Source organism: Oryza sativa, chromosome 5 (assembly GCF_034140825.1).
Source record: "Oryza sativa Japonica Group chromosome 5, ASM3414082v1".
Classification (NCBI taxonomy): Eukaryota; Viridiplantae; Streptophyta; class Magnoliopsida; order Poales; family Poaceae; genus Oryza; species Oryza sativa.
The window spans coordinates 29,565,928-29,586,225 of NC_089039.1; the positions used below are offsets into that span (position 1 = coordinate 29,565,928).

General features: G+C 47.8%; 3 protein-coding genes and 1 long non-coding RNA gene across 4 annotated transcripts; 1 reads left to right on the plus strand and 3 right to left on the minus strand.

Moving 5' to 3' along the window:
• Positions 1–72: 72 nt before the first annotated feature.
• LOC4339784 (aspartyl protease family protein 2) lies at positions 73–1,780 on the minus strand. The gene has a single exon (XM_015782514.3). The coding sequence runs from the start codon at positions 1,695–1,697 to the stop codon at positions 252–254; it is 1,446 nt and encodes a 481-aa protein (XP_015638000.1). The 5' UTR covers positions 1,698–1,780; the 3' UTR covers positions 73–251.
• Positions 1,781–2,375: 595 nt separating this feature from the next.
• Positions 2,376–4,762, plus strand: LOC4339785 (phosphatidylinositol 4-kinase gamma 4). Its single transcript, XM_015782513.3, has 2 exons — positions 2,376–4,050; positions 4,134–4,762. Exons 1-2 carry the CDS (start codon positions 2,689–2,691, stop codon positions 4,530–4,532), a joined length of 1,761 nt encoding a protein of 586 aa, XP_015637999.1. The 5' UTR covers positions 2,376–2,688; the 3' UTR covers positions 4,533–4,762.
• LOC136356577 (uncharacterized) lies at positions 4,080–5,819 on the minus strand. Its single transcript, XR_010741517.1, has 2 exons — positions 5,394–5,819; positions 4,080–4,481 (listed from the first exon to the last, which is right to left on the minus strand). It is a non-coding gene; the product is annotated as an uncharacterized lncRNA (long non-coding RNA).
• Positions 5,820–6,309: 490 nt separating this feature from the next.
• LOC4339786 (probable esterase KAI2) lies at positions 6,310–8,498 on the minus strand. The gene is made up of 2 exons (XM_015782531.3): positions 7,992–8,498; positions 6,310–7,086 (listed from the first exon to the last, which is right to left on the minus strand). Exons 1-2 carry the CDS (start codon positions 8,381–8,383, stop codon positions 6,579–6,581), a joined length of 900 nt encoding a protein of 299 aa, XP_015638017.1. The 5' UTR covers positions 8,384–8,498; the 3' UTR covers positions 6,310–6,578.
• Between the last annotated feature and the right edge of the window lie 11,800 nt (positions 8,499–20,298).

Consider the following 20,298-nt stretch of genomic DNA (forward strand, 5'->3'; position numbering starts at 1 on the left):
GTCCTATCCTGAATTGATGGAAATTAAGCCTACGATCATCAGTCGATCACAATTCACAACAACAACGTTACGTACATGCAGCTCCCTCCTGCCAAAATCCAAAGGCATAGGAGGCTTTGATTAACAAATTAACGATACCCGATAGTACAAATTAAGCAGTGAATCGATTCACAAAAAGGAAAAAAAAAAAGAGAGTTCGATTTTAACACCCTTGCTTAGTAATACTAATACTCCGTAGTGGAGTACTGTAATTAACAGCTCTTTGGCACGAAGCCTACGCGCTGGGCGTCGCCGTCGAACACCACCCGGAACCCCTGCTGCTGTATGTTGCCGATGATGGAGACGCCGCCGTCCGTTCCCGCCATCGCGAAGCAGAACGTCCCGCTCGTGTCCACCGGGATCAGGTAGTTCTCCGGCGGCAGCGCCACCGACGCGCCGCCCGCCAGGTGCATCGACACCGTCGGCACCTTCACCACCCTCCGCCCGCTCAGGTTGTAGCACGTGTCGAACAGCGAGAACCCGCCCGGCGACACACGGAGCCCCACCGCCGCCGCGCGGAACGCGTCGCGCACGGCCTCGTACACGGGCCTGGCAAGCCGTGTCACCGACGTGCCGGAGTCCAGGATGACGCCGCCGCGCCCGGTGGTCGGGTTCAGCCGGAGGTCGGACTGGGACACGCCCTTCACGCGCGCGCCGCCCACGCTGAAGCCCAGGAGGTGCACGTAGTAGAACGTCGCCATCCTGGGGTTCCTCCCCATCGGCGTGAAGGACGCGCCCGCCGCTGCCGCCACCGCGCCGGCGCCGAACGTTACGGTGGAGGAGCGGGTGGAGGAGGGCCTCACCGACGAGGTCCGGTCCACGAGGCAGTAGGAGAAGCTCCGGCCGAAGCTGCGGGCGATCTGGGAGGGGAACGACAGCCTGCCACGGCCGAGGCCGAGGAGTCCCGACGCGGCGATGAAGAGCCCCTCGTTGTCGTGGCCGCACCCGATGGCCACCCGCTGCACGCGGGCGCCCCGCGCGAAGGTGAGCGTCTCGGAGGCGAAGTCCCCGGCGGTGACAGAGCCGTCGCCGTAGGCTACCTGGTAGAGGCAGGAGTTGCGGCGCCTGTCGCAGCCGGCGGAATCGAGGCGGCGGCAGATGGGCGCGACGCAGTCCACCGCGGCGTAGGAGCGGGAGCGGCGCGGGTCGAAGACCCTGCCGGACTGCGCGTAGCAGTGGCGGCAGGGCGCGCACTGGAGCCAGACGACGTCGCTGCCGGTGTCGAGCACCATGAGCGCGGTGGTGGCGGGCGTGCCGACCCCGACCTGGGCGAAGTACTCCCCGCTCCCCTGCGGGAGGCCGGACAGCAGGGGCGCCGCGAAGCCGCCGCGGCGGCGCGGGCGCGTGGCATTGTTGGGTGCAGCAAGCAGGGCGGCGGCGCGCGCGGCGTCCCGGGCGAGGAGGTGCGCGAGCAGATCGGAGGCGGTGGCGTTGAGCGCGAAGTGCTCGCGGTGGGCGAGGCGGAAGTGGAGCGTGGAGGCGTTGGTGCGGGGCGCGGCGAGGCTGAGCTGCTGCTCCTGAGTGATAGGATCCGGGGAGAGCGGGTTGGCGAGAAGGGATTGGGTGCGCACGGCCTTGGAGAAGGCGGCGGGGAGAGGCAGCAACAGCAGCGCAGCGATGAGGAAGACATGGAACGCCATTGCCGTTGAGGGGAGCATCTCGATCTCGATCGGAGGTGGTGGAGATGAAGCAGAGGAGGAGAGGATAATTGGGAGAGAGAGGTGGCCGGCGGTTGCTAGCTGGGGAATTAAATGTTGTTTCTTCTTCTTCTTCTTCTTCTTCTTCGCGGTGGCTGATCGATCAAAGTGAATTGAATTGAAGTGAAAGCCAACAGCGGCGGCTGCCACGTCCTCTACTGGATCGATAGATCGATCCGCACTTCACTGCAGCGACTTCAATTCGACCAAGGATGCACTGGGAAAATCATCACTTGCTGCCTGGATCTTGCACAAGTACACACACTCGGTTAATTACCAGCAGCAGTTTACAGTCTACAAGGAATCTGGGCATTCGGGAATCGGGAGAGCGAGATGTGCCGTGTGCGTGCGTGTCCGTTGTTTCAGGACACACACCATGATGGCAATCTCCCGTTGGGCCTACCAGCCGAAAAGTTAGCTAATTGGCCCATGGCATCATTTTGGGCCCAAATGCATGTGGTCCCGACGACAGAAGGCCCACAATGTCGTCCGTCCAGCGCAGCGCAAAACTGGGGGACGGCAACCAATCGCAGCAGTCCATGTTCCGCGGCGCGGGTGGATCGGCGAGGACTCCATCTTCCCCGGCAATTCCGGCGAAAGCATCTCAAATTGGTACCAAATGGCAGCCATGGCGAGCGCGACAAACCGCCAGAGGCACCTAATTTTGGCACTGGTCGTCCCCAGCAGAGCAGATGAACAAGAGAGGTGCCTCGCAATTCCCAAAACGAAACGAAACGAAAGGAAACAAAGCGATCCTTCTTGCGCTCCGGCGCCGCCGTCTCCCCCTCGCGCGGTTGCCTGAGCCAAGAACAGGATCGGAGGCCAGGCCCCATGCATGCATGTTAATTAGTCTGTCACTGATCACTTCATCCCATTAGCCATTAGCTGTTTCTCATCCAGACGGACGCGCCATCCAACACACATCGATCGATCGGAGGTTGATTGGCCGGCCATGACGACGACGGCCGCCGGCGGAGCCACCCTGTGCGCGGCGAGGGAGGAGCAGGAGCTCCTGGCCACCCGCCTGAATGTGAACGGCATCCGGCCGCCGCATTGCGCCGCGGAATCTATCCTCATCTACCTCACCGCGCCGGGGCTCTCCATGATGCCCATGCGGGTGATGGCCTCCGACTCCATCGCCTCCGTCAAGCTCCGCGTCCAGACCTCCAAGGGCTTCGTCGTCCGCAAGCAGAAGCTCGTCTTCGATGGCCGGGAGCTCGCCCGGAACGACAGCCGCATCATGGACTACGGCGTCTCCCACGGCAACGTCCTCCACCTCGTCATCCGCATCTCCGACCTCCGCCTCATCACCGTCCAGACCGTCCACGGCAACAAGTTCAGGTTCCGCGTCGAGCCCGGCCGCACCGTCGGCTACGTCAAGCAGCAGATCGCCAAGAACTCCACCCACGACGACGACCACCACAGCCTCGTCCTCCAGGGCGAGGTGCTCGACGACGCCCACCTCATCCACGACGTCTGCAGGACCGACGGCGCCGTCATCCACCTGCTCGTCCACCGCTCCGCCAAGCTCGCCGCCAGGCCCGTCGACCGGGACTTCGAGGTCTCCATCGTCGCGCGCAACCGCAACGCCGCCGCCGACGCTGCTCAACCGACGTTGCACCTGCAGAGGGACTTCGCCATCGAGCCGGTCATCGTCAACCCCAAGGCCGCGCTTCCGCCAGTGATCGAGAACCTGGTGGGCGCCGTGCTGGCCGGGATGGAGAAGGGGAACGCCCCGATCATGTCGTCGGAGGGCACCGGGGGGGCGTATTTCATGCAGGACGCGTCGGGGCAGGAGCACGTCGCCGTGTTCAAGCCGGTGGACGAGGAGCCCATGGCGGCCAACAACCCACGCGGCCTCCCACCCTCGCCCACCGGCGAGGGGCTCAAGAAGGGGACACGCGTCGGCGAGGGCGCCATCAGAGAGGTCGCCGCCTACATCCTCGACCACCCTCCCGGTGGCCGCCGTTCGTTCGCAGGACATCATGGCTCCGCCACCGTGGGCTTCGCCGGTGTCGCGCCAACCGCGCTGGTCCGTTGCATGCACAGGAGCTTCAAGCAACCTGCAGCTTCCGAACAAGGTCCTCCATTGTTCAAGGTGGGGTCATTGCAAGCGTTCGTGAAGAACAGCGGCAGCTGCGAGGACATGGGACCTCGTGCGTTCCCGGTGCACGAAGTTCACAAGATCTGCGTGCTGGACATCAGGCTGGCCAACGCCGACAGGCACGCCGGCAACATCCTCACCTGCAGAGACGAACAAGGCCATGGCCTCACCCTGGTTCCGATCGACCATGGATACTGTCTTCCTGAGAGTGTAAGCACTGACAAAACACGCCGGCCAATGATTTAGCTAATGATCCTGATTCCATTTTGTGATGATGCATGCACATCGATCAGTTTGAGGATTGCACATTCGAGTGGCTCTACTGGCCGCAGTGTCGGGAGCCATTCAGCGAGGAGACGGTGGAGTACATAAGGTCACTGGACGCGGAGGAGGACATCGCCATTCTGAGGTTCCATGGGTGGGAGATGCCAGCCAAGTGCGAGCGCGTCCTGCGCGTCACCACCATGCTGCTCAAGAAGGGCGTCGACTCGGGCCTCGCCGCGTTCGACATGGGGAGCATCTTGTGCAGGGAGACGCTCACCAAGGAGTCTGTCATCGAGGAGATCATCCGTGAGGTTGAAGACGATGTTGGTGATGAAGCTGCCTTCCTGCAGTCTGTCTCTCAATCCATGGATCGCCGTCTGGGTGAATTATCCAAGAAAAAAAAAAGTAATGTAAGTATACAAGATTAACTGGTTGCCTCCCTCTACTCATATCATAGATAAATAACGTCAATAAAAAGGGCCAAGCTAAACTAATTAAAAGGGACAGAGGAAAAGGTTGTACTAGTGTACTTGAGTTATAAACTTTTTGTGCAGCTGACAATTGAGTGTACATGTAATCAGCAGTGGATTTAAAGGCCTTGAGGGCGTGTACCCTTTTTTTTCTTTCATGTGGTTTAATTATGTGGAAAATTTGACTACATGCATCACCTATTTTCCACAAACATCATGATCAAACTTAATATAACTCTGAATTCTCGCTTAATTTACGCATGGTCAAACTTACATGTAACTGCAAAGAAACAAAAATAACAAAAATCAATACATGTCGCGTGACCGCGCATTTCGCTATCTGTTTTGCTTTTCTTATTTTCTCTCCATGTGTAGATAGAATATGATCTCGGTGTTTGTGCTGTCATAATTAGGGTTAAACTTTTCGGTTTAGCTAATTTGATTGGTCCTCACCGAAATGCCGAAATTTCTGAAATTTCGGATATTACCAAAATTCACAAAAAAATTTAAAAATTTAGGCTGAAATAATATCGTATCGGAGGGGTCTGAAATGACCGAAATTTTAGAAATTTTGTTCCGGAATTTCCAACCCTGGTCATAATATGTATATGATACCGAGTATAATCTATCTTGTCATGTTTTTTTTTTCAGATTTTCTCGTAACTATTTTGATCATCTACAAGAAACAGCACACTCCATTAACAGTACAAAACATTTTCCCTATAGAGCATCTTTACTATCTTTGAAAAGGTACCATGAGGTAGCAATATAATCTAACCGTTGGTTTAGAAATGGGTATGATCGGGCTAAAGAAATTACCGTCGTTGCATCAAGGCTGTCGTGGCTGCCGTCGCATCGAGGCCGCCGCCGCCGCGCCCGCCGTCGCATCGAGTTTGCTGTTCACATGTGTTGCTTTTGGAAGCACGTGTGTTGCTGTCCGTCCTCTCCAGTTGCTGTCCATAAAAAACCTTCCATCGCGACCTCGCTCGTTGTTCGATGTTTGCTGTGGCCTCAACGAAGACGAAGATGACGCCGCCTGCCTGACGAGGAGTTCCTGGTTGTCTTTGCGACCAGCAGCTGGGGCCTATGTGGCGGTGGCTCCCGTGGTGCTAGCAGCTGCACGGGGCGCGCTGGTGGCTAGCCGACGCGCCACGACGACGCTAGTGGTGAGCGGCCGATGCCGATGCCGCCGCCCAGGTGTGACCGCTAGGGGAGAGGAGAAGAAAGAGTATGCGAAAAGACAAAAATACCCTCCCATACATGGTACCGCATCAATCCATTCTGCAGTACCACGCGGTACAGAGGCTCAGCTATTGGATTGGGCTAGACGGACGGCGAGGATTCGATACTGCACAGGCTCAAGGACAATAAAAAAGCTCTTCCCTGTATGTATACCACCATTATGTAATAATATTGTCTCTTACAAGGGTAAAGCCAGTGACGGGTGGCTAAGGGCCTGGCCTCTCTCAAGGACACCTTAAAAGTGTAAGGAGGAAGAGATTGCAATTACACAGTACGTAGATAAGGTTCGAGACGATGTAAAATCAGAGAAGATAGGAGGGTAATATGCAGGCAGGGTGGAGGGGACACATACGGTGCGTGTGGTGGCTAATGGGGGAGGGGACGAGGGGTGGCGGTGTAGCTGTGGCTGGAGGCTGCTCGCTGACGAATCTTCGATCAATTATGTCCTTTAAATTTCAGGAAAAATTTCAGCCAGCCGGCTAAGAAATTAATGTACAGCCCCAGGAAATTAAACACATTTTTAATAAGGTATATGTCCCATTGAAAATGGTACTTACATCCATCAGCATACCCAAACCATGCATGCAGGTGTACAAGTAACATAACCTCTATGATATGTTTACACAGGAAAACATAATAGTACAACTAATGCATGCTCTGAAAACAAAACAAACAAACATACATACAAGGGAGCACACATGCAGCTAGCTCTGACGCATATATGTGCAGACTTTTTACAAGCATGCATGCATGATGCACAACCTATATGGCAACATCGATGCCACCGGCAATCTCCACGGTGCCGGCGTCGTCGTGCTCCGCCTCCGCCGCCGCCTCCCGGAGGCGCAGGACGCCGGCGAGTATGTCCAGCAGCTGCTGCGGCGCGACGAGCTGGGGGAAGTGCCCGACGGAGCCGATGATCTCGACGGCCGTGGCGGCGCCCTTCATCCTGAGGTGCATGTACTCCGCCACGCTGGGCGGCGCCGCGAAGTCGGCCTTCACCTGGACGATGGTGCACGGCGTCTTCACGCCGTCGAGGACCTCCCGCTGGTCGCCGAGGAAGATCATCTTGGCCAGCTTGAGCGCGACGGTCGGGTCCATGGCGAGGAAGCTCTTGAGGAGGTGCTCCACGGCGGACGCGTAGCCGGCGGCGTTGGGGAGGAAGCTCCTGACCCAGCCGTCGAAGTCCGACTCCATGGCTGCCAGCATGCCGTGGATCGCCGCCTCCTCAAAGCCTCCTACATACCCTTCCTCCTCCAAGTTTATGTACCTGATCGATCGATCCACCACCCGTTTTCATCAGCTATACGTTCTCTAGTTCAGTTTTAATTTTGTTCATCAGTTTCTTGTACTGTCAGAGTAGCTTACTCCTATCTGGCAGCTGCATGCCCAATTGAATTTTCAACAGGTACTTGCATGCAATCGATCGTAGAAATGCTAAGTAATCAATTAGATGCTTGATCATGCATGTTTTGGCAATAGAATATTAATTAGTTAGTTGCAAGGATCTGAAACATCTTGACTGATTGATACATGGATAATTTCTTGTGTTCCTATTTTTTAGCCACACGTACAGGTTATGGACTAACTAACATGAGGCCACGATTGATCGATCCTGCTTCATCTCATCCGGACTAGAGCTAGCTTTGATCTAATCTAGAGTAGCTAGCAGCAAGTGTTTGTTGTGACGTCCCGGTTCGATCCGGCCAAATCTTAATTGCTGTTCATTGGTCAGATTTGACAAGCGCTATCTAGGGAAAAAGAATCGAAAAGGAGGCGTTTGTTTTCTTCCTGTGAATGAAGCTATGCAATTGATGATGTTTCTAGATGTTGGGTGAGTCGTGAGCAACAGTGAACGTGACTGCTGCTGCATGGTCGCGATTAGTGTGCTGACGTGGACGTACACACGCTGACAATTAACACACAAAGTTGACAATGATAAAACTCAAAAGCTAGCATAGCTGCTATCTACTGGGAGTGGTATCTGGATGAACCAAACACGTGTTGCACAACGACTAACTAATATAATTGTGCTTAAAAATAACTAATTAAATTAAATAGCTGTAATAATAATAACGGTAATTAGGCTATATATGTCATCCTTGATCTTGAGGGGCTTAATTAATTAAGGAACAGCAAAAATGAATGAAATCTAGTGATCGATAATTAATTAACCTCGGGGAGGCGCAGACGAGGAAGATGTGGGCGAAGAGGTCGGGTCTCCGTTGGGCGGCGATGCAGGCGGCCATGGCGGACATGGAGTGCGCCACCACCACCGCGCCCGACGCGCCCACGCCCCGCTCCTCCATCACCGCGATGAGCTCGTCGGCGAACCTGCCGTAAGTGTACTCGTCGTCGTCCTTCCCGGCGCCTGCGCCGGTGAAGTCCCAGTCGAAGAGGAGGAGGTTGTGGCTCTTGGAGAGGGAGGGCACGAGCTTGTCCCACACCGCCTGGCTCGCGCCATAGCCATGGGCAAGCACCACGCTAATTACTCCCCCTCTCTCCTCGGCCTCGCGACCACCTCTCCTTTCCACCACTCTCGCGTTGGCGCGCCACATCTTCTTCATAGCTTCGATCAGCTATAGGGGCTTCACTCTCAGGAGCTAATAAGCTTAAGCTGGTGCAGTAAACTGCGCAACCACGTACGCCTGTATTTATAGGAACTCAGCAAATGCCAGCCCGATTTTGTGTCAACAAAATTGAGGGCTAGCAATTAATATAGCCCTCTGTTTTGAGAAGTAACCAATTGATAGCTGCCTTATTAAAATATAAAAATGCTCGGTTACAGAATTTAGAAAATAAACTACAAGCCAAACTTAAATTGGTTTTCTCAGGATATCCGAATTCTCGCTAGTTGATTTTTAGAATTTAAGGCTTCTCTAAACAGACTTCTATTTTATTTTCTTTGAAAGGGCTAAAGATTGTATAAGAAATTGCAACGATTAGTTACAAATAGAACCACACACACTTTTACAATGAATGATTGACTTGGATATGCATAGATTATAGTGCATCTTTCTTTCTGAATTCTGACAAGCAAAAAAAAAAGGACAGAAGGGCTAGAAAAGGTGCAAGAAGGCAGGTAGCAAGTGGCCGGGAGCTACAGTACAGATAGCCTAGATTCCCAGTCTCTCCCGGGAAAGTGCTGCTTTGTCGCCTAGCTAGCATCACCAATGGTGGTTGCCAGGTCGTAGATACTCCGTAGAACATATCATCTCTGACTGAACATCAACAATTTTTACATTTTAGTCCCTTCATAAAATTTAATCTATAAATAGATCCTCATAAATACTAAAGCTAAACCTCAGCAGTCACACCTATGACGCGGAAGCCCAACATCTCAGCGTCATCAGTCTTGCCACTTAGCTATGTGAAGCTCAGCTTTATAGTACTTGATAAATATGAATGTGCTATTTTTTTACTATACGATGTTAAGTACTTCCTCCGTTTCAGGTTATAAGACGTTTTGACTTTGGTATTCTAAGTTTGACTAATTCTGTAGAAAAATATAGTAATATTTACAACACCAGCATAGTTTTATTAAATTTATAATTGAGTAAATTTTCATAATATATTTGTCTTGGTTAAAAATATTACTATTTTTTTTTTATAAAATTAGTCAAACTTAGAGTAGTTTGACTTTGACCAAAATTAAATCTTCTTATAACCTACTAAAATGGAGGGAGTAGCTTAGTGGCTTTCTTATGCAATCTCTCCCTGGCATGATCGACTTCCCATGCCTCTGTTTTTCATTCTCTTTTCTAATTGAAGTGTTCTGGTGATATTAGCTGATCGAACTCTGTAGAAAGCGTTCTAATTATATTAGCTGTCCTATATAGAAAAGTACAAAATATACTGGTGCTTACTATTGTATTGCCCCTTGGTGCTGAGATGTTAGACTTCGTCGCCATGGACCTGACGCTAATGTTGAGCTCTATTTTTAGTTATAATTGTATGGGGATTTATTTGGAGAATAATGTTTGTAAAAGGGCTAAAATGTTAAATTGCTGGGCTGAACACGTCATCACTGTCCGCATATTAGTATAACATTTAGGCAAATACAGTACTCTGCTACCCAATTAAAATGATAGATTTGGAGTTATATATCAGCATCATATCATTAGTTCATTACATGCTGGGATCCTCTACATCCATAAGCAAGCAGATTAATTAAGCATGATAGTATTAACTAGCATTCCCTTTGTTCTTAAAAAAGTACAATTTTAAAAATTATCTAAAAAGAATTATATTTTTTGATTTTTGTGAATACTAGAACTTTTTTTTTTACGGAAGGAGTATGTCATGACCTCATGCATTATACTAGATCATTATGAGTAGAGCTAGCTAGCTGAAAACTTGGATATATAATAAGGACGTGTACCACTCAAGGCTACAAAATTTGGGGTGCCAATTAACCTAATGTGTAAGGACAAACTAATTAAAGGCGTTGTCCACATCAGTGAAGCCTGCTAAACCGATCCTTTTCTAAGCATACAGGACCAGTTGTCGTGTTGCGTTGAGAGATTACAACCCAATTTCATCACGGAAAAGAATAAGTTGACAGAAATTCCTAGCCAACAGGGGTCCCAATAACTTGCCAACTTGCAGTTGCAGTTTCCTCCAAAAGTTAACTTTTCGTGCATTTAAGTAGTGTGCCTGAACCTCCATGTAGTGCATCATGTGCGCGTTATCTCAAATTAACCACAGCAGTCTTCCTGGTCACAAAATAAAAAAAATGAAGTTAATTAATTTTGGATGTCTTAACTTTTCGTGAATTGAAGTATGCAAGATTCTTAGTTTTGTTTGAGTTTTCTCAGTTTAAAGCGTGATAGATGCTCCTATTTTGGGATCGCAAAAAACATTCGGTTTGCATGTCGTATGTCCAACTTCCAAAGCTTTACCCATGAATATATTTTTAGAGGTTCGAATTGTATAAAAATGATATGAGTTTGAGTTTGTTGTCTAGTAAGGACCACCACTAGTAAAGTAGTAAAGAGGCTACAATATTTTGGGGCGCCGGACAAAGAAGGTATCCACATCATCTTTTTTTTTTTCATGCTAAACGGTTTTCTCCCTAACAATATATACAAGCGACTACTTGTCGTATGTGTTGAGATAGCAACATGTACAATTTAATCACATAGAAGAATAAAGTAAGTAATAGAAATTCCTAATAATCACAAAAAATGGGCATAGTTCCATTAAGAAAAGAAAACCATTAGATTTGTTTTTTTTAATGGACAGAGTGAATATGCAAATTAAAAGTCCTCTCACAGCAAGTTGCCATTAAAAAAGTGTCGGCAATTTCGGTCGTGTTGCCATCATACGGCCAGTAATGACGGCCAAAACAATAAACAGAGGAGCTAGCCCGTGTCTTTGTTAATCTGCACTACCGTCATAAGATTCTTCGGTCGCAACACATACGCACTGGTGGAGAAACCCTCGGTAGTCCCGGTTCGTAACCCCCCTTTAGTCCCGGTTTCCAAACCGGGAGTACCAATCCGGGACTAAAGATCGCTATCTTTAGTCCCGGGTAAAATAATCGGGAGTAAAGATCGATCTTTAGTCCCGGTTGGTAACACCAACCGGGACTAAAGATCGAGCTGACCTTTTTTTTTTTTGCATGGCCCTGTTGCTGCATGGTTTATATATATATATATATATATATATATATATATATATATATATATATATATATATATATATATATATAAACCATGCATATATATGTTTCAATACATATATATGCATACATATATATATGTATATATATATTATATTATATTATATGTATATACATGCATAATATATATGTATTTATACATATATATGTTATGCAAATGCATATGTATATAGATATATATATGACCAAAATATATTTACATTATAGAAAATGTGTACACATGCATATAGAAACATATGTAGTCATGTATTAATTACAATCCATTATATGTCCTAGCTAGCTACGATTTCGACGTAGTAGTACTCGCTGCTAGCTCAGAAGTTAAGGACCGGTGAATTGTGTTTCCGTCGTAGTAGAATTCACCCTTGGGATCAAGGATTTCTTCGTTGATGAATCCCATGAGTTGTTCTTGAACCGCCGCGATAAATTCCTTGTGTGTGGTCAGGTTATCCCTCATGCGAATAAACTATATGAATGTATGAAATTGATTAGTAATTAAACAAGAAATCGCTACGTAATGAAATTTTGAATTTATTTGTACGTACATCGAGCTCTCTTGTGGTCATGATTTGGTCTGCAAGGCAGTGGCAATACTCGCACACGTAATAGCCGCACAAGTTAGTTCCCTGCTTTTGCTTTGCGCACTACAAATAAATGACAAACAACGAGAGATCTAATTAATATACACTTGTATGTATTTGAATCGGAGAAATATAAATGTAGAGCATGTGTACTCACAGGAAATTTGAACTTCCGCCTAAGTCTTTCTCTCCATTTGCCGCGGACCAAATGACGGAACCGATACCAAGCCCTACATGGAGTTTAAAGCTATGATTCGTAGTAGCAATTAACATAACAAGATTTTTTTAATTAACAAAGGAACTTATGACGGTACCTGTCTATAAGTTCGAAAACCTTGTCAAACGTAGACTCTTTTTTATCCATTGAGTCATATACGTTGACGGTGCAGGCCTCCAGGTCGATGAGTAAAAGCACCCAGTGGAATCTGCAATGTGCGTGGGATGCATTACATATGAAACACTTAGCAAGTTCGTACGGGAATGAAATTTGGTATGTAGGAAGACAGTAAAATTAAACTAACTCTGTGTTGTATGGCAACAGTATGAACGTCTTGTAATGCTGCGCCTTCAGGAGATGGACGAGATTGTCCTCTGTTTCTTGTGGATATTGGTCGAGCATTGCGACGTTTACTTTCCGAGGGTCGATGAATCCAGTATCGAAAACCCTCCGCCGTCGGGCCCTTTGAATCTCCATTCTACAACGATAAAAGGGAGTATATTATTTTCTATGGTCTACTTATATACAAGGACCTAATTAATTAAAGGAGACGTATAGTAAGAAATCTAACTGAACGATATACTTACAAAATCCAGCAACTCATAATAGAGACGTCGAGGGCGTCCAGCTGGTATAGTTCGTAGATTCCCCTGAAATTGATCCAGAGAATGTCATCTCCTTGCAAGAAGTCCGTGTCCCTGATCCTCGCTCCGATCATCTCTCTACCGGTGGCGCTCATCTCCATGTACAGCTGATGGAACTTGTACATTTGTGTGGGTAGGGACTGCAGCAGCTCAGGCTTGACAAGCGGTTTACCGAGTTCGTACATGTATTTCACTTTCGCCTTTTCGATTGGTGCGACTCCTAGCAATTGATCCGTAGTTAGACCGGTGTCAGTAATAAATTGTTCTATCGTCATTTCTTTACCGGTCACCAACGGCTCGATCTCCTGGTTTGGTTGCTCTCCAAGCTGAGGGACTGGTTTGGACTTTCCAGAAGATGCTTTCTTCAGCGTTCGCTCATAGTCCGATAGCTTGATGGCCTCCTTGACAGATGCAGACATACCCCTGAAGAAGTTCCTGACACTGGGGTCTATAGGAATCTTCTTTTCTGGACTTCGAGGCTTGAATTGTCTCTTGACTTCTGATGCAACGTAAGCGTCAAGCTCCTCTTGCGTGCAATCGTACCCCGGGTCCTTGTTCTTGGCGGCGTCAACTTTCGCCTTCTTCGTTGCCCTTGTGTGGGCAGGCGGTGGAGCTGGGGGGGCCCTTGACTTTGAAGGTGCCGGAAGAGGAGCTTGCGGGGGAGTAGGTGTAGGAGCACGAGGAGGAGTCGGTGCAGGATCCTGAGGAGGAGTCGATGCTGGAGCCTGAGGTGGAGACGGTGCTGGCGGAGCATGAGGAGGAGACGGTGCAGGATCCTGAGGAGGAGATGGCGGAGCCGGAGGAGATGGTGCACGAGACGCCGCTTGTCGCCCAGGGAGGATGATGTACCGCCTGCGCCATAGAATAATGGCATGGCATGTGTCTCGTAGATGCGTCTCACCGTCTCCTCCAGGGTAATCCAGCTCGAGGTCCTCGTACGCGCCTTCGACCAACTCAACTTCGACCTTCGAGTATCCTGCTGGAATCGGCCTGCAGTGGTAAGTACCTGAAGGGTCCGTTGGGATGGCCATGCCCGACGCCACCTTCATGTTGTGAGAGATTATTTATTAGTAATCAACATATATAAGCAGCAACTAGCGGAATGGCTAAATCTTACCTTTATTGATAAGTTCTTGAAAGGAATATGCAGCTCACATGGTGTCCGCTGAGTGATGTCATCAACGGGACAGGTCGATTCGTCCTGTGTTTGCATGGCGTCCATGCTCTATGATCCTACCTGCCCCGTTGAGGCGCAGCTGCTACGGTTTCCTGACGGGCTCACCATTGCAGGAGGAATGGTCGGCTGGGGATCATGGGACCGATGTGCGGCCATGCGTTCATCAACCTTCCTTGCCACCTCCTCTTGCATGTTGAGTTCGTAGCTCGATACCCGGAACTCTAGGTCTGCAATCTTTGCCTCGGTATCTCTCTTGCTCCTCATCCGACTCCTGTACGTGTGGATGTCCTCCTTGAAACCAATCTTCCAAGGAATCACCCCTTTCCCTCGTGTTCGTCCTGGATGCTCTGGAGTCTGCAGGGCGAGTGTCAGCTCGTCCCTATCTCTGTCTGGTCGGAACGTGCCCTGAGAGGAGGCTTCCACTGCATCTGTTAGTCGTCGCGCAGCCTCTCGTATCTGATCGCCGAAGACCAGTGAGCCATCAGCTGGGTTGAGCGTTCCACCGTGAGCATAGTACCAGAACTTCAATCGTTCCGGCCAATTGGCTGTTGCCGGTTCGATACCCCTCTCAATCAAGCTAGCCTCCATCTGCTCCCACTTCGGCATCGCGACGCTATAGCCTCCTGACCCCAAGTGGTGATGGTACTTCTTCTTGGCGGCATTTTCTTTGTTTCTTTCCATCATCGCCTGCCCTTGTTCACCTGTCTTATATGCAACGAACTCGTCCCAGTGATCCCTTAGCTTTGGGAATGTGTCGAAGTTCGGTGTCTGCCCCTTCAGTATATACTTCTGGTACAGATCTCCCTTGAAGCTCTGAAACTGTTCTGCCATTTTCTTCAGAGTCCACCTTTTCACTTTGTCCTCTGTACCCGCAGGAAGGGTGAATGTCTCGAGCATTGTGGTCCACAGCATCTCTTTCTCCGAATCTGGGACAAAGCTCTCATGATCTCCGCGTGCCCTTGTTCTTCGCCAGTACACCGTACTGACAGGCACGTTATCCCGCACAACCCAACCGCTGTGACGTACATAGTTCTTGGCGGCTTCGGCCGGGGCACTAGGACGTCCATCTTCTTCCACTTCCGTTATGATGTGCCGACCCTCAAGCTTCTTCGCTGCACCTCGTTGCCCGCGTGCCCTCTTCTGTCCAACGGAGGGTTGACTACCACTAGCCTCCTCCTCCTGGTTCCCCTCCACATCCCTTTCCACGTGCCCCTGCTGGTTCCCCTCTGCATCCCTCTCCACGTTCCCTTCCTCGTTCAAGTACTGGTTTGGATCCTCGTTCCCCTCTTCTTCATTCCAGTACTGGCTGCTTCCCTCCGCGATTGTATCGTACAATATCTGTTCCTCATCGTGGTCAGCCATCTGTTGATACAAGAAACATCTGCTAAGTCACGAGACATTTATGTTTTAACAATCTAAGTCATGTATGCTAAGTGTAAATGTCGTACATTAGAACCCTACACAACCTTACGTGCTAAGTCTAATTACAAATCGTGATATAAGCTAAGTCTAGGTGACGTATATTATACAACCCTAGCTAGTAAATAATTATATACTAAGTCTAATTACAAATAAAATAATCTTATATTAAAACTCAAATAATATTACATGCTAAGACTAAAATAGTCATGTATATGCTAAGTGTTTCGTGCGTATATGCTAAGTCTAATTAAGACTACAATAGTCAATTGCTACTTGTCGCACCAATTCCGTAGTCAATAATTACATACTAAGTCTAATTACAAATAAAGTAATATTATATTAAAACTCAAATAATATTACATGCTAAGACTAAAATAGTCATGTATGCTAAGTGTTTCGTGCGTATATGCTAAGTCTAATTAAGACTACAATAGTCAATTGCTAGGAGTCGCACCAATTCCGTAGTCAATAATGTCATACTAAGTCTAATTTGCAATAAAATAATCTTATATTAAAACTCAAATAATATTAGAACACTACACAATCTTATATGATAAGTCTAATTACAGGTCTAATAATCTTAATTAATTGCATTACAAATATAACAATAATTTATATTATTACGTCACTTGCCTGCTCCAATTCCTTCTAGGGCTAGCTCTTCCACTCAGGCTTGACGGACGACTCCGACAACACGTCTTTTCTGCAAGATACAAAAAGATGTATTAGGATAAATGCGAAGTAACATATATATATATATATATATATATATATATATATATGTATATATATATATATATATATATATATATATATATATATATATATATATATATATATATATATATATATATATATATATATATATATATATATATATATATATATATATATATATATTGCATTTCACGTTAACGTTCGTCCTCGTTCGTTCGCTCGTTCTCATTCACGTTCGTTCGCTTGTTCTCATTCACGTTCGTTCCCTCGTTCTCGCTTGTCTTCGTTCGATCGTTCTCGTTCTCGCTCTCGTTCGTTCGATCGTTCTCGTTCTCGTTCACGTTCTCGCGGCAACGTACGTTGACGTGTTCGTTCTCGCTCTCGTTCGTTCGATCGTTCTCGTTCTCGTTCGTTAACGGCGGTGTGGCGGCATCGGGGCGGCGGTTGGCGCGGCGGCGGCGGCGGCGTGGCGTTGCGGGGCCGTGGCGGCGGCGGCGTGGCGTGGCGGCGGCGGCGTGGCGTGGCGTGGCGGCGGCGGCGTGGCGTGGCGGCGGCGGCATTGCGCGCGCGGCGGCGAAGGCGGCGGCGGCGGCGTGGCGACGGCGGCGGCGGCGTGGCGTTGGCATGCGGCGGCGGCGTTGCGCGGCGGCGAAGGCGGCGGCGTGGCGCGTCGTCGTCGTGGCGCGGCGTCTCGTGGCGGGCGGCGCGACGGAGAGAGATCGAGATCGGAGAGATCGAGATGCATGAAGGGAGATCTGGCGGCGGCGGCTCTCACCCCAGAGATGCGGCGGCAGCGGAGGAGGCAGAGGCGGCGGCGAGGACGACGAGCTCGAGACGACGGCGAGATACGGCGGCGTCGGCGCGGGGATTTGCCCTAGGCAGTGGCGGCGAAGGAGAGAGGCCGAGAGAGATCGATCGGCCGAAAACGTCTAAGTGTTGGTGAAGAAGACGAGGGCGCACCGGGAATATATATACCCCCGGATCTTTACTCCCGGTTGTTTATCTTTAGTCCCGGTTGTTGAGAACAACCGGGAGTAAAGAAAAGATCTTTACTCCCGGTTGTTGAGAACAACCGGGACTAAATCTTTAGTCCCGGTTGTTGAGAACAACCGGGAGTAAAGAAAAGATATCTTTAGTCCCGGTTGTTCTCAACAACCGGGAGTAAATATCTTTTCCCGCTATTTCGAAATTCTTTTTAAACCCGGTTAGGGTTAAGAACCGGGACTAAAGATTATAGCACTGCATATGATTTTCGCTTACATATGTGTTTATAAAATAGAAGTTAATGCATTAACATTATTTAAAGTACAAAGATTAATGACAATTACTTCGAAAAATTATTTTTGTCTGTAATAAATTAAGTGGATAAATCGTAATAAGCAAATATAATTAATAAAAATTCCAATAATCATATATACTTAGCATATATATGAATGATATTATTATATTGGTAAAAACTCTAATTAAGATATGTATGTACATACTGCATGATTTAAAATTAATAAAAATTGTAATCATCATATGTACTTAGCGTAGGAATTATATTAAATTAAATGCTAAAAACTCTAATTAACATATGTAAATGCCACATGCATGATTTAAACCTTTTAAAAATTCGAATAGTCATATATAAGTAGCATATGAAAGATAGTAAATTAAATTGTGAAAAACTCTAATATATGAATGATAGTTTTAAAAATATATTAAATTTAATACTTTTAAAAATTCTCCAGTCAATTATAATTAGCATATGAATGATAGTAAATTAAATGTTAAAAACTCTATTTAACATATGAAATTGCCACTTGCGTGATTTAAAACTTTTAAAAATCCTCTAGTCAATTATAATTAGCATATGAATGCTAGTAAATTAAATGTTAAAAACTCTAATTAACATACATATGAAATTGCCACCTGTGTGATTTAAAACTTTTAAAAATTGTAAGTATCACATATAACTAGCATATACATGATTTAAACTTGTTGAAACCTCTAATAATCGTGCGTAATTAACATATGCCATACATCAATTGATTTATATGGATAATCAATACATCCAAAATAGTTTACATCGTGTACACAATAATTACGGCACGTACTTTCTCCTCACTATTGTTCCCTCCTTGTGATCGCTGCGTGAGTAAGGGGTGTCTTCATTTGATAGGAGGATGCTAGGGTCAATCGTCACCGTGAAAGGGGGTTGCCCATCCAACTGATCGTAATCCTCGTCAGTCTTGTCCTCAACTCCGACGATTTTTCTTTTGCCTGGGAGAACCACTTGACGCTTAGGCTCATCAGGCCCTCTGCCCTTCTTTCCTTTGCTAGACATGTCCTTCACGAAAAAGACTTGCGTTACATCATTGGCAAGGACAAAAGGTTCGTCCGAGTATCCAACCTTGTTAAGGTCAACAGTTGTCATCCCACTGTCATCAATCATTATGCCTCCACCAGTCAACCTAACCCATTGGCACCGGAACAGAGGAACCTTGAGAGGACCATAGTCAAGTTCCCATATGTCCTCGATGGCACCGTAATACGTGGCAGTTGTTCCATCGTGTCCCATGGCATCGACACGAACAGCGCTGTTTTGGTTCGTGCTCTTCATGTCTTGGGCTCTCGTGTAGAATGTGTACCCATTGATCTCATATCCCTGGAATGTCGCGATCGACCCAGACGGTCCCCTCGCCAGGAAGGCAAGTTGTTGGTTGATCGACTCGTTACCCATGAGATGTTGTCGTAGCCACGCGGGGAAAGTATCAATGTGATGCCGTGTAATCCATGCATCGGACTTACCGATGTTCCTGGCGCGAACTAGAGCCAAGTGCTCCTCGATGTAAGGAGCTACCAATGAAGAGTGTTGCAGAACAGTGAAATGGGCTTTACGGAATAAATTGTTGTCTACTGTCGTTATTGCTTTCCTTCCGAGAGTTCCCTTTCCCCGTAGTCTCCCTTCATGGCGTGATTCAGGTACCCCGATTGGGCGAAGGTCTTCGATAAATTCTACGCAAAATTCGATGATCTCCTCTGTTCCATAACCCTTGGCGATGCTTGCCTCTGGACGAGCACGGTTACGAACATACTTCTTCAGAACGCCCATGTACCTCTCGAAAGGAAACATGTTGTGTAGGTACATAGGCCCAAGAATACGGATCTCTTTCACAAGGTGACAAAGCAGATGCGTCATTATATTGAAAAATGAAGGTGGAAATATCAACTCAAAACTGACGAGACATTGCACCACTTCATTCTGAAGGGCTTCTAATCTATCCGGATCGATGACCTTCTGCGAAATTGCGTTCATGAATGCACATATCTTTGTTATTGTTGCCCGGACATTGTCTGGAAGGATACCCCTTATTACAACTGGTAGCAGTTGTGTCATCAACACGTGACAGTCATGAGACTTTAGGTTTGTGAACTTCTTCTCCTTCGTGCTTATTATTCGCTTGATATTCGTGGAGTATCCAGACGGTACCTTTATGCTCTCCAAGCATTCAAACATACTTTCCTTCTCTGCCTTGCTAAGAGTGTAGCTGGCTGGACTCAAGTAATGGCTTCCTTTCTCCTTTGGTTCCGGGTGAAGGTCGCCGCGTTGTTCCATATGCTTCAGATCATTACGTGCTTCCAGTGTATCTTTCGACTTTCCGTATACACCTAGGAAGCCAAGAAGGTTTACGCAAAGGTTCTTAGTGAGGTGCATCACGTCGATTGCGTGGCGTACGTCCAAGAATTCCCAATATGGTAACTCCCAAAATATAGAGTTCTTTTTCCACATCGCCGCGTGACCATCTTCGCTCTCTATATGCTGGCTTCCAGGCCCCTTTCCGAACACTACTTTAAGATCTTTAACCATAGCAAACACTGTTTTCCCGCTGCGATGTTTAGGCTTCGTACGGTGGTCGGCCTTATGTTCGAAGTGCTTGCCTTTCTTCCGTACCGGGTGGTTTGCTGCAAGGAATCGACGATGACCCATGTATACAACCTTCCTACAGTGGTTAAGATACATACTTTCTGTTTCATCCATACAGTGAGTGCAAGCCT

Coding starts and splice junctions, on each gene's coding strand:
- LOC4339785 (XM_015782513.3), top strand. CDS start 2,689: ATGACGACGACGGCCGCCGGCGGAGCCACCCTGTGCGCGGCGAGGGAG. Junction 4,051..4,133: donor GATACTGTCTTCCTGAGAGT/GTAAGCACTGAC, acceptor CACATCGATCAG/TTTGAGGATTGCACATTCGA.
- LOC4339786 (XM_015782531.3), bottom strand. CDS start 8,383: ATGAAGAAGATGTGGCGCGCCAACGCGAGAGTGGTGGAAAGGAGAGGT. Junction 7,087..7,991: donor CTCGTCTGCGCCTCCCCGAG/GTTAATTAATTA, acceptor TCGATCGATCAG/GTACATAAACTTGGAGGAGG.
- LOC4339784 (XM_015782514.3), bottom strand. CDS start 1,697: ATGCTCCCCTCAACGGCAATGGCGTTCCATGTCTTCCTCATCGCTGCG.